At 37.2% G+C, this 14,212-nt stretch overlaps 2 protein-coding genes across 2 annotated transcripts; both read right to left on the reverse strand.

Moving 5' to 3' along the window:
* Positions 1-1,170: 1,170 nt before the first annotated feature.
* On the reverse strand, positions 1,171-2,505 carry LOC108901808 (trace amine-associated receptor 1-like). The gene is made up of 4 exons (XM_051068498.1): positions 2,495-2,505; positions 2,183-2,196; positions 1,836-2,018; positions 1,171-1,763 (listed from the first exon to the last, which is right to left on the reverse strand). The coding sequence occupies exons 1-4, from the start codon at positions 2,503-2,505 to the stop codon at positions 1,171-1,173; spliced, it is 801 nt and encodes a 266-aa protein (XP_050924455.1).
* A 6,875-nt stretch (positions 2,506-9,380) lies between these two features.
* Positions 9,381-10,456, reverse strand: LOC108901809 (trace amine-associated receptor 1-like). Its single transcript, XM_051068499.1, has 2 exons — positions 10,058-10,456; positions 9,381-9,985 (listed from the first exon to the last, which is right to left on the reverse strand). Exons 1-2 carry the CDS (start codon positions 10,386-10,388, stop codon positions 9,381-9,383), a joined length of 936 nt encoding a protein of 311 aa, XP_050924456.1. The 5' UTR covers positions 10,389-10,456.
* Positions 10,457-14,212: the final 3,756 nt, after the last annotated feature.

Below are 14,212 nucleotides of genomic sequence, written 5' to 3' on the forward strand. Positions count from 1 at the left end.
GTCTCTTTTTGCTACACCAAACAGGTGAATAAGTCATCATTATTTCTTTTATTAAATTTTTACATTCTTTCCTTGCATTCAGAACCTCTTTCATTGACTCAGTAACTGAAATTGTATTAATTCTGACAATTTAATTATTTGTTCAAATGTTAAAGCAAGTAAGCACACACACACAACTATCTTGTTTGTATTATTTCAGTTTATCTTTTGCTTACATATTCGTAGTGTACACATTCACAAAGAAATTGTAATTCATCAAGTAATCACAAAGTAATTATTAAGATTAATTAAATAAGAGGCTGTATAACTTCAAACTTCCTGTCCCCCTAAATTTTACATTTATCAATCAAAATGTTGTTAATCTTGAATATAATGTAAGACTTGTTTTCCTCCTTTTTGTACAAGCAAAAAATAATGCTCATGGATTTTTCAGGGAATACAGTATGTGGTTCACAGGGTGCTTTGATAAGACCACCAGAAGCCAGATGTGCTACAAGTCTGTGATGACCAGACTAAAATTTGTGACTATACACAGAATATATTGTTTTATTTAAATTACTGTAAGGCTGTGCTCACGAGGGCAAGCTGAATGTCCTCTGACTTGTGAAGATACACACACTGCACTATGGATACAGAATACAATTTTTCATCATGGGTCAAAATGGCATTTTCTTTTCTTAGTCTTGTAGTTTCTAAAGCAGACACAGAATGACAAATTTTACTTTACATATTGTTGTACAGTGAAACCTAAAAGATATATTTCTTGACAATGCATAACCTGCTGCTAAATGTCTCATTCAATATTTCGTAATTCAAAGTGATAAACCCCTCTCTATTTCCTAATACAGTTTGCAAATCCAAAAACAAAAAGCACTAAAAAACCCCAAAACAAACTGTAAGCCATTAAATAATTCCTTATGAGTTATGGGTCATAATGTTTAGAAAGACAAAAATTGAACGATCTACGCCTGTATTCAACATACAGATGCAGTGTCTACAGAATGATAATAGTTGAATAAATACATTAAATGAAATATGCAATGAGATATACAACAGATAGTTATAGACATTTACGCATCAAATTGTCGCAGAGGAGCAACACTAAGTTAAAAACATATAAATGTTAGAGATGTTAATCTTTTGTGATATGTCAGCTCTTCAAATAATGAATCAAAACAATTTAGACTTAGAAAAATCACCGTGAAATATTTCCCCGGTAATGATCATTCTAAAAGCTGATCTGAACCAGCTATAAAAGAAAGCATAAAGACATGGATTGAGCACTGAATTTGACCATCCAAGCCACTTAAATGTTTCAATTACAGGAACTGGTATTGTGTCATTGCTCAAAGGGTGAATGATCATAGAAAGACAGAAAGGAGTCCAACAAATGAGAAAACCCCCCATCACTATAGCCAGAGTTTTAGTTGCCTTTCTTTCCATCTTACTGACAGTTGCTCCAGTCTTTGTTGTGTTCTGGATGCTTCGTGCCTGCCTCCATGCTACCATCAAAATCTTTAGGTAGATGGCGAACATTATTATAGCTGGGAGGTAAAATGAAAACACAGCTCCCATAATTGTTGAACTTGTTGTCTGAAATAAAGCACACCTCCTGTTACACTGTCCTTGCTTCGGTCCCAAAATTGTGACACCAATTCCAATTACAGCAGAAACAGTCCAGCTCACCAGGATCATGATCACGACAACACGGACATTTATTTTAATTCTGTACCTCAGAGGCTGACACACTGCATAATATCTGTCTACAGAAATAAAGCACAAGTTCAAAATAGAAGATGTGCACAGGAAGATATCAAAACTGCCTCGTACTTTACAAAGTAAATCTTCAAGTTGCCAGTATGAACCTACAGAGAGTATCATGCTAAAAGGCAAAACTACAACTCCTACTAACAGGTCAGCCACAGCCAGAGAGAGAATAAGATAGTTTGTAGGAGTGTGGAGCTGTTTGAAGTAAATGATGGAGATTATTACAAGTAGGTTTCCACACATTATAAGAACTGATAGAGAGCCAACAAAAATACATAATAAATATGAAGTGGTGACTGCAGTTATGTCAGGCACATTTGATGATTCATTACATAGAAGTTTGTCTTCAACCACATCAATCCTGTATATAAAAAATTTAGATTCCATGTATAAATGATCAACAATTCTGAGATACCTGCAACAACATGCCTAAAATAAAGACATATAAGCATAAAATGGACACAAATATTCAAAGCAGTATAAAGATTTTTTAGTGCTCTGTATGTTTCATACCATGCCAATGAATCCTGGTTTGTGCCTCTGTAGTGATGAGTGTCCTGAGTCTCTGAGCTGATGTGAAGTACTTTAGGATTATATTCAATATTCTGGGCTAATTGGCATATTAAATTAAAGGGAGGGGCATTACATATCCCATCTGGCCCTGCATGATGAGATGTCCCCAGGAGGAGCTGGATGATGTTTCTGAGGAGGGGGACATCAGGAATACCTGCCTAGCATACTGCCACTGTGACCTGACCCCAGATAAGCAGAAGAAAATGGATGGATTGATGGATGCAGAGCCATTTCTTGCTATATGCGGACTATGCAAATGCATAGGGCCCTACTAGCCACCAGGGGGCCCCAAAGCTGAATGTTCAGTCTCATCTGAGGAGAATTAAAATTACCTGTCTTTATCCCTTATATGCTTAATATAAATGTGGGATATAAGAATAAAATAAGTCGCAGGGATAAGCTGTGGCTAGTGTTTTTGTGGCATAATTAAGTCAGAATCATTGGATTCCACTGTCACGTGGTGAGCGACGTCTGCTGACAGGTATGACGGGAATGATTGATAAGTACCCATCATTCCCATTAGTGAGGATATGGATGGCAAACGGCAGCACGGCATCAAGAAGAAGTTATCCTAGTGGGGCAGAAAAACGTAAGAAGAAGAAAACAGAGGAAGAAAGACAGTCCTAAGGATAAAGGTAAGGCATTTGTTCGTGATATGGGGTGGATGAGTTTTTAGCAAGTTTGTTTGGTATTTGTCCTGCTAGCTAGCTCAGCTAGCCTCGGATAAATGCTAGTTAGCTGGCTAGGATTTGTATGCTCATAAAGCCCAGCTTTAGTGTTTGCTTCATGAAAGTTGGCTAAACTAAAATTAACATGTCACAGGTGAATGGACTGTGCTATCCTGCCATGGGACTGACTGACTGAAGGGAGTGACATTAGACCCATCATGGCAGCTATCTCATCGTCCAGTTGAAGTTGTTTCTCAGATATTTGCCACTTATCATTACTTTAGGATGACTTATCCATCCATCCATCCATCCATTATCTATACCGCTTATCCGTTAAGGGTCGCGGGAGGCTGGAGCCTATCCCAGCTGTCACTGAGTGAGAGGCAGACACACAGATCGCCAGTCCATTCCCAACATACATAGACAAACAACTATTATGGCAGTGGATTGTTGCTCTGAGTGGATTATTGCTAACTCAACTGAGTTAGTTGCAGTCTCCCTCTTTGCCACGTTTATTATCTAATAAACGTGGCAAAGAGGGAGACAAGTTTTTCTTGTTTCTGTATTGGGTCACTGGTCCATCACTGATAACGTATAGAGTTGTGGGTGGTGTGTTACACTTGCCCATGACATCTCTCAATACAGGCTCCATGTGAGTCCATACAGCACGTTCATCGTGTCGGGTAGAGCTAGAGAGAGTGGCATAGAAGAAGGTTGATGAGGCTGCATACACTACACAGGTGTGGATTGTAACCTGCTTGCAGTTGCCACCAAAGTGGAAAGCTTTTTGGAATGGTGATTGTGCATAGGCTCAGGATTATTTGGATGTTGAATTTCCTCATCCACTGAAATGTCTGCAGATTGTGGAGTTAAGTCAAGAACATCAGCAAGCTCCTTTTTCTTTTTTCTATAGTTTCTCTGGTACTCTCTCCACTTTTTCCACATCTTCTCCGGCTTTTGTTTGGAAAGCTCAGCTACTGGAGTGCTTTTAGTCTTTCCCTCTCTCCTTCCGGGTAACTACAAATACATTACAATTTGAAAAAGGCATCTAATGATAGAAAAAGAAGATTCTATTATATTAATTATGATAAAGCAGAAATTTATTGAATAAGCCCAGATGTAAACTTTCATCTTTATAACATTTCTCTTATAATTTATTGGCGTTTTAGCGTGCATAAGTAACTTATTCATGTTGCACCTTTAATCAGAATAATAAATTGCTGATATTTAAAAGAACAGGCCTCTAACAGAAAGGTTTGTACTAGAAGTCAAGTGGTGTACCCGGTTACACCATTTGACATTTCAACTTAAAATCAAATTTCTCAGGAATTATCATAGACACCTATGGAAGAACATGTCTTTGATCTGAACAATTCAAACATAATTTTTAAAGTAAATACTCATTTTTACAAATATCATGAATTTTAAATATTTTTCTGAGGTCATACCATTTGACATGTACACCCAAGCGTATGTGACCACGCCCTACAAATGTCAAATTATCTCATCTTTAAAAGAGAGCAGCTAACCTTGTCCTGCAGCAGCTAGGCTTGTCAGGAGTCCTTCTGTGTAATAACACTTCCTGTCACATGATTTGATAAACAATATTAACAAAAGGGCTCCTTGAATTGTGGTTACACCATGTTGACATTTCAGTAAATTGAGCTGGTGACACGATTTCCCCAAACTAATTTTAATACTCAAAATAATTTTGTTAGCTTACTTTTATTTACTATGAAACAGTGATCGTGTAAGATTATGCCAAACTACTTGATGGGATGTTTTATTTACATTTAAACGTTTTTTAAGCATGTTAAATTAGTTGGTTCAAGTTTTTGCGGTTACACCTTTTAGACATTTTTGATAAAAACCCCTCTAAAATTCTCTTATTGTTCATTAAAACCAGAAATTTTAGACCAGGTCCTTAAAATAAAGAATGTATGCAAGTCATTTATACATTTATCTTTAAAATTTGAGCTTTTTAAATTTACCAAAACTTTACGGACACGCAAAAACTGAGCGTCACGTCATTGACCCTAAAATATTTATTGTGACAATACAGTTAGCTAATTTGAACAATCTTGCCATATCACCAGTTAGATACAAGTTGACCACTTTGTAATCCCCTGTGAAATGTACACAGACATTCCTACTATATCAAATAGTGGTCATCACTCATTTATCTTTGTTTTATTACTTTAACAAATACATTGTGTAAATTAATTCAGAAATCAAGTGTTTACTTTATAACTGGGTACATGCTTTAAAGGGACACTGTACATTACATTGTTTAATATAAAAATAGATCATGAATTTCTGTAGTAGTGCAACATCACTGCAATTATATAGTAAGAATATGTGCTTATCTGTTTTGCTTGGTAACCTAAGGAGCTTTGTCTTTGCAGGAGCAATTCTAAAATATTTTGGAGCTCTACGCGTTGAAGCAGAGGGGTCTTCTGAACTTCCTGACCAGGAAGTCACAGGACCTTCAAGTTCCTCAGGACCCCTTCCTGACCAGGAAGCCCCAGGACCTGCATTTTCTTCAGGACCTCCTCCTGACCAGGAAATACTAGGTACAGACTTATCAGCTCCAATATTTGTAGTATTCTTTGTAGTAAGTTTTTTTGTTTTTATTGTTTTGCAAGTAAGTAATAGCCTAATTTACTTTCTGTTGATCTTGGGCTCGGCCCACTTTATTTATTTATTTTATTATTGTTTTGGGGTGTGAGAATTTGTGTTGCTGTGAAAACTTGAGTTGTGTTCTTGCTTTCAAAATTTAAAGTAAACATTTTTTAATAACACTCAATATCTGTTTTATATAGAGGATTGTTGTTTTTCTTGTATTGTCATTGTTTATCAGTTATCTTGCTTCAGTGTCTCAACTTAAGATGTTTAATTTTAATATCAGAGGTTATCGTGACTTTAGCCTGTTTTGCTTGTGAAGTGTAATAGATTGTGCCATGTTCATGGATCATCTAAGGTATTAGGAATCTTTACATTGTAGTTTGGCAAACTAGGGGCCCCCAAACAGCATCTTGCATAGGGCTCCCACAAAGCTAGAAACGGCCCTGTTGAGGACACAACGCTCACTTCATCAGTATAAACAGCAATATAAACTCAAACACCTCACCACGATTTTAGCTCCACTGGAGGGGAACTACTCCTGATTACCTCCAAAACTCCACGATTTCACCAACAAGGTCCGGAAACTCAAACTGTCTTTGGATGTCATCTCACTTTTCACCTGCATACCCACAGCTGAAGCAGCGGAGACTGTCAAGAAACGTCTGCAGCAAGACAACTCCTTACACAGCAGAACAGAAAATTTCACCCCAGATCAGATCTGCACCCTGCTAGACCTCTGCCTTACCAGCACCTATTTCAAATACAATGAGGGTTTCTACAGGCAAAAGCATGGATCTGCCATGGGCTCCCTTGTGTAAAACTAAGCTCAGAAACAGAAAAAAAGATCCCTGGATAGCCCATATCAACATATAATGTTGACCCACTACAATTTTATCAGAAAATTGTCATGGCAGGAGACCAAAAGACATGGTTACTGAAATGTTATAATTATGTCAGATCGCATTTGAAATTCACTTTGACAAGCAGATATTTTCTCTCTTTAGTCTTGAATTCACAGTCACTGTATATTGTCAAAGCAAAGACAGAATGAGAACATTTAGTTTAGATCTTGCTAAACAGTCAAATCTAGACGTTATTCTTCTTGACAGTGTGTAACCTCCTGCTTTAGTAATTCCATCACAAAATGCAGCCAAAACAAAATGATTGTGAAAGATCATTTCACCATTCACTAATTCCTTATATGTCAGTTACTAAGCTTAACCCTAACCCGCGGCCAAGACTAATGACCTCATAATGTTTACAGAGGCAAAATGTTTATTATGCACACCTGTATTCAATATACAAATGCAATGTCCACAGAATAATAATAACTGAATAAATACAGTAAATGAGTTGGATGGATGGATGCCTGTGGACATTTATTTAGAGACATTAACCCATCACATCAATGCAAACATAAAAGCAACTCAACACATTATATATTGGCCTATACACTGTACATGTGTTTTACAGCTCTTTGCATAGTGCAATGACAATTTGTGTTATGGCAGGCCCTTCCTAAGTAAAGCTGAAAAACTAATAATGAACATCTATATTGAACATATAGATGCTATATTTGCAGAATGGTAATAACTGAAATGTTATAATTATGTCAAAAATGCAGCAAATAAGATATACTATGAGATATATGGATATATATTTATAAATATATATCACCAACAGTGGAGCAAGACTGTAACTGTGCTGTGCAGAGTACAGTGATAATTTGTATATGAATATCTGAGATGAAGAGGAGATATTTTAGAGATGTTATTTTTTAGAGACATGTCAGCTTTTTAAAAATGAGTCAAAAGAGCTTTGAATTAGAAAAATCACCTTGAAATATTTTCCCAGTAATGATCATTCTAAAAGCAGACCGAAACCAGATGTAAAAGAAAGCATAAATAAATGGATTGAGCATTGAATTTGACCATCCAAGCCACTTAAATGCCCCAAGTACAAGGTATTGTGTAATTGATCAAAGACAGAAAGGTGACACATAGAAAAAAAGGAGACCAACACATGAGAAAAATCCCTATTACAATAGCCAGAGTTTTTGTGGCCTTTCTCTCCATCTTACCAACAATTGCTTCAGTCTTTGCTGTGCTCTGGATGCTTCGTGCCTGTCTCTGTGCCACCATCAAAATCTTTAGGTAGATGGTGAACATTATGATAGCTGGTAAAATATAGGTAAAATCCCAAAACAATTCATGTAATCGTGGAATGAATATTCTGAAATAAAGCACAACTTTTCATTTCAACATTTCTCAGTCAAACATCCATCTAAATTTGTCAATTTTGGACACAGAAAATCTCATCATTCTCTCAACATCATCACTTAGTTTTTATCCTGTTTTAATTTTCAGGTCATTGTCTGGATACCAGCCGAGTCCCAGGCATGTCCTTCTTCTGGAGGAGCTAGCTTTAAATTAGACAGGGAACTGGAAATTGAAAAGTATCTAGATTCATCCAGATTTTATATGGGAAAAGGTCTTGCAGCTTCCACTCTAAAATCATATGATTGCGATCCTTTGGCAGTGTTTTGTGTTTCAGTTAATATTTCTGTGAAACCTGTCCACATTGATACTGTTTGTGTTTTCATCTGCTACTGTTGTGCTGTCCACCATTTCAAGCCTCAGTTCATCCATGGTTTATTGAATCTGTTCTGTCCTTTTGTATTGCAGGGTGGTTTGGGAACCTGAATCTGGCCAATAAGAAAAGGCTTAGTCAGTTTGTTAGAGTGGCAACTAAAGTCATTTAGATGAATCAAGCTCAGCTTTCTGACCTTTATGACTGGCAGGTCATATGGAAGGCCCATGCCATATTGAAGTAGAATTGTAGATCACTCAGATGAGGGATCAGTGAGTCAGGCAGACTTGCTGGTTGCTCTCCTGTTTAAAGATATACCACTGAAGCTGAGTAGTGTGGGTTTAGGACAAAAATCTTTAAAAAAAAGGAGCATCTCATAGACAACTGACCTCCAGTAGTGCAACCTCTCATCTGTCTGTGCTGATGTAGAGATGTATTCCCAAACACTCAGCAACATGATCATTTTGTATCATCACTGACAGGTGAAGTGTTTCAATTCAATTTCAAAATTTGCAAAAAGTAGCACACATCCTGTAGACACTGTGTTTGCTTTTGGTTCTTTGTTTTAAGTGTTGTTGGCTCCTTTGTTCTCTTTCTACATAATTAAATAAATAACTGAGCAAAACTAAATCCACCTGGTAATTTGTTACTCTTTCCCCTAAGGAGCTGGTTTGTGAAAGCAGTCAAATAGGCTTAATATAATTACATTTTAGAGTAAAAAACTACATATTTATTTCCATTTAGTTCATTTTTACCCATGAATTAATATATACGTACTGTAGATTTGGTATTCCCTCCCACGACTCACTCAGTTATGCATACTATCAAAACCTAATGGGAGGTATACTGTTGAATGCTGAATCACATCATACCATACTTTTTTGGAATGAACATAGACATAATAACATAGCAGAATATTAGATTTATAAATATAATGACATAAAAAATGTAATCACTTGAGTTTACTGATGTTTCACCAAATTAAAAACAGATGAATATTCCATTTCACTTCAAGTTAGTCAAATAATTTAACAGTAACAGACCTGGAAATCAGATAATAACCAACCCGGTAAAGATAATAACCAGATTTGCCATGAGCATTCAATTACAATCTTCCATTATACACACCTCACTCCTTTTCATCAAGTTGTCACTCAGTCATAACAGTTTTGAGTTTTTGAAATTGCCATTAAATATTTTTCCAGAAATTATCATTCTGAAAGCTGCTCTGAACCAGCTGTAAAAGAAGGCATAAACCAGTGGATTAAGCATTGAATTGGACCATCCAAGCCAAACAAGAGTTTCAGACAGAGGTGAAGGGACTGAATAATCTGTCATAGGATTAAATGTTAAAGAAAGAAAAAAAGGAGTCCAGCAGATCAGAAAAGCTCCCAGAACAGTAGCCAGAGTTTTGGTAGCCTTTCTCTCCGTCTTACTGACAGTTGCTCCAGACTTTGAGCTCTGACAGTTTGTGTTGTGGATGCTGCGAGCCTGTCTCTGTGCCACAAGGAAAATCCTGAGGTAGATACAGAGCATTATGATCACTGGAAGGTAAAATGAGACAACAGAGCCAACTATATTTGAATTTGGAATGTGGAATAAAAAACACCTTCCCTCACAGACACTATGTTTCAGTCCTACAAACATGATACTAAATCCAGACAGAGCAGAGACAGTCCAGCTCACCAGGATCATGATCACAACAACACATCCATTTATCTTAGTTCTATAAGTCAGAGGCTGACACACTGCATAATATCGATCTATGGAAATACAACATAAGTTGAGAATTGATGTTGTCATGAGTGAAATATCAAAGCTGCGTCGCATTTTACAAACCAAGTCCCCAAAATACAAACATGACTTTACAGACAGTGCCATGTTGAACTGCAGAACTAAAGCCCCTACAAGCAGGTCAGCCACAGCCAGAGAGAGTATGAGGTAGTTAGTAGGAGTGTGAAGCTGTTTGAAGTAAATGATAGAAGTGATTACCAGAAGGTTTCCACTAATTGTCAGAACAGAAACAGTACTACCAATGAACATGTATAAAAATGTACGTATTGTTGAAGGAGTTATTGCCATTATGCAAGAGGCATTTCCTGACTCGTAACAGAGATGCATGACAGTGCCATTAACAGTCTTGTTGATGATGATTTCGGGGTCCATGCTCTGTAGATAGTGAAATTTTAGTCAGTTTCACTTTCAGTACATTCTTTTGAATCCAGCTCCACTATATCTGAAGTACATTTGCAAAGCACCGATCCAAGAAATGCTTTCATGGAAAAGAAGTAGCAGTGATTGTTGTTTCTGGAGTTGCATGGTTTTAGAAATGTAGAAACGGCTCCTCCGTGTGCAATATTGTTTATGTCATTATTTTTAGCCATACTGTTTCTCCAACCCCTTACATCCCTAAATATCTCCAACTTGACTGATTATTATCAACCATTTGCCAAAACCCCTCCCCTGAACAGCAATTATCTATTCACAGGACAGTAACCATTACTTGACACTGTAGGACTGTGAAAGGTTGGATTTCTAAAGATGTTAAAGGAATGTGCAGAAAACTTAGCATCTAAGGAGTTTTAAGGGTTGTGTCGTTTTATGTAGTCATTCCAAATCCAAAAACACGAGCAAAAGTGTAAGGGATTGATTGAACAGTGTGTTTATCTGCTCGCATGCATGGCTAACTAGCTTACTTGCTTAATGAAAATGAGCATTTAATTAGATTATTACATTTTGTGAGGTTACAGGTTGCATTAAGAGATAAAGCCCCATTCATGACTAGCAAATCCTGTTTCCCCACTGTGAGGAAGCTGGTCCCAGGTAGTAATACATCACTCTGTCTTGCTTGTCCAAAATATAAAAGCTAAACAACCAAACTGGGTTAATGAACATTAACCAAGAAAAAAAAATAAGATCACAGTCTAATCAATTTAATAACCTATACTTACAATATATAACAATAGCAGCAAGAACAATGCTGTTTCTTTATAGTGCACTATGAACTCATCCCCCAGGGTCAGGCTGGTTTTGGTCATTTGTAGGCATGCACTGATACCAGTATCGGGTATCGGGTCCGATACCCTGTTCCTGTACTCGTACAGCTTCACCACTGATATTTGGACAAGCAACGTTAGCCTGGTGTCCCTCATCAGTTTAACTGCACAGCAGATTGACAAGGATTTTACTCCGCGAAGAGTCGTCCTACATGCAAAACAGTTGAGGGGTTCGCACACCAGCCAAGTCATCGCAGGTGTGTTTGATGACATGCTTCAGACATGGGGGGTCCCTAAAAGTTCTGTTCATGTTGTGCTACATGATAATGCGAAAAACATGATCAAAGCCATGAGTGACGCTGGACTCCCGAGTCTGCCGTGTGTTGCACACACCCTCTAGCTGGCTGTTAATGAGGAGCACAGAGGAGCGTGGCTGAAATAGTTGGACATTTTAAACATTCCGCCTTAGCCTACTCCTGCCTTGAAGATATTCTGTTTGTTAAAAAAAGATGCAGTTGAATGCTAAAATGTCAATAACAGTACTTTAACAGTACTTCTATTTGAGTAAAATGTGTGGCAGTGCCATATATAATGGAATGTTCAAATGTTAGTCACAGCAATTTCTTACAGCCAGAGAATGAAACAATATCTGATGAACACGTTTTCAAGTAAATGTATGAAGTGTAATGGCATTAATAAATACTTGTATCAGTACTTGGTATCGGCAAGTACTCAGATCCAAGTATCGGTATCGTATCGGTTTGGAAAAAAGTGGTATCGGAGCATCCCTAGTCATTTGTCTTAGGATAGGCAGATGGGACCAGTGGTTTGACATGGCAGTTGATTTTACAGACCTGGAAATTCAAATTCAGAATTTCAAAGTATTTTATTTTATTACAACCATGTGATCTTATACAAACGCTATGTGTGTATGTGTTTGTTCATGATGTTAAACCCCACTACAAGTATACGTCATTTCAAATGTACTTTGACAGCAGAGCTCAGGTTTTGAGACATATCTTGTCATGTCACCACAGATTTTTTCACATGTAATCAAAACTATAATCTTTCTCCAAGTGCTTTAAGTTGCTGAAACATAACCCTGAAATATTGATATTATAGGAAACATTGTCGACAAACATTTTGCTAATACATATGTTTCACAACTTTGAAGTATATTCTATATGTACAGTATCAGTCAATAGTATGGTTTTTCTTTATTTTTATTACTTTCTACATTGTAGATTAATATTGAAGACATCAAAACTATGAAGGAACACATATGGAATTTTGAAGTAAACAAAAGTGTTAAAACAGATTATGTTTTATATTTTAGATTCTTCAAAGTAGCCACCTTTTGCTTTAATGGCAGCTTTGCACACTCTTGGCATTCTCTCAGTTAATTTGTGGAATTTCATTTATTCAGTTGGGTTGTGCAGAGGTGTGTTTGCTACACAGTGAATAGCCCTATTTGACTACTGTACTAATCTACATTATGGCAAGAACCACTCAGCTAAGTAGCTAAGAGAAACCACAGTCCATCATTACTTTAAGATATGAAAAACAGTCAATCCATAAAATTTTAAGAACTTTGAATGTATACTCAAGTGTAGTCACGAAAACTATCAAACACTATGATGAAACAGGCTTTGATGAGGACCACCCAAGGAAAGGAAGACCAAGAGTTATCTCTGCTGCAGAGGATAAGTTCATCAAAGTTTCCAGCCTCAGAAACCGCAAATTAACAGCACCTCAGATTAGAGCCAACACAAATCCTTCACAGCATTCAAGTGGCAGACACATCTCAACATCAACTGTTCAGAGGAGACTGTGTGAATAAGGCCTTGTAGCAGACACGTACGCACTCACACACACACTCACACTCACTCACACACACACACACACACACACACACACCACACATATATTGGACACCAAGAACATTCCTGTTGCAGGTTAAAGGACGGTCAATGGAATTTACGATTGTTAGCCTGCTCTCCCTCCAATTAAACCATCTCAAGGATGAGGAAAATACAACAAAACCTCTCATTCTCACACCATATCAGATCTTCTATCAACTGTTGAATGTAATACAAATGAAATCGTAATAATGCCATTTTACTTGTTTATTAACTAAAATGTTAGATTCTTTGTTTTTATCTTTGGATAATTACTCCTCAGTAGCAGCAAGTTCTTGTTTATATAATAACTCAGTATATACTCCTTTTAAAAGTCATTGTGTTGTATTATTAATGACTACACTGCATTTTGCACTGAGAAGAGTTCTCATGTATCAAACTGTTCGATGTTTATTGGGTCATGGTGGTAGTCGGATATGTAATCTCCGCGTTTATAGACTCAACATGAAAATAATTTGAGAATCGATACTTCTTAATAACTCAAGAGAAATTTAAGGGGCAAAACCAGTCATCATCGTTACCACGCCCACGGTGCATCCAACACCCCCAGGTAATAAAAACTGTGTGTTTTCCTTTGTTCACTCTCTTGAGCTCATCCAACTTTAACGTTCACGTCGTCTCATTTTTATTTTCTTTTTCCACGTGTCGCGGCCTACCGCTTCCTTTGTCCAGTCATTTTTCTTTAATTCATCACTCACCACAACTTAAGCATTTAAAACTTACAACCTGTAAGTTTTAATAACTGAGAACAAGGTGCACCCTAGAGCATTCTTTATTTTTTATTTTATTTGTTGTTGTTGTTGTTATTTCAATTTTTCGTTCGTTTGAAGATTTTGGAAGTTTTGAGTCGTTTGGCCAATGCCAATTCATTCTTAAATTCTTAAGCGACGATTATCAAGTATAGTTTATTATTATTCCTCATCAACCCGCAAGACCCACCGGCAGGCAGACACTCCTGCCCAGCAGTCTACGAGCCGAGTCGTGAACGGTACTCAGAAAAAAACCTCACCGCTAAGGCCACGGAAGGCATCAGATGAGTTGGTTGCCAAGTGACCACTGTGCGTTCAGGGACCTT

Source organism: Lates calcarifer, unplaced genomic scaffold (assembly GCF_001640805.2).
Source record: "Lates calcarifer isolate ASB-BC8 unplaced genomic scaffold, TLL_Latcal_v3 _unitig_4671_quiver_767, whole genome shotgun sequence".
NCBI classification, from domain to species: Eukaryota; Metazoa; Chordata; class Actinopteri; family Centropomidae; genus Lates; species Lates calcarifer.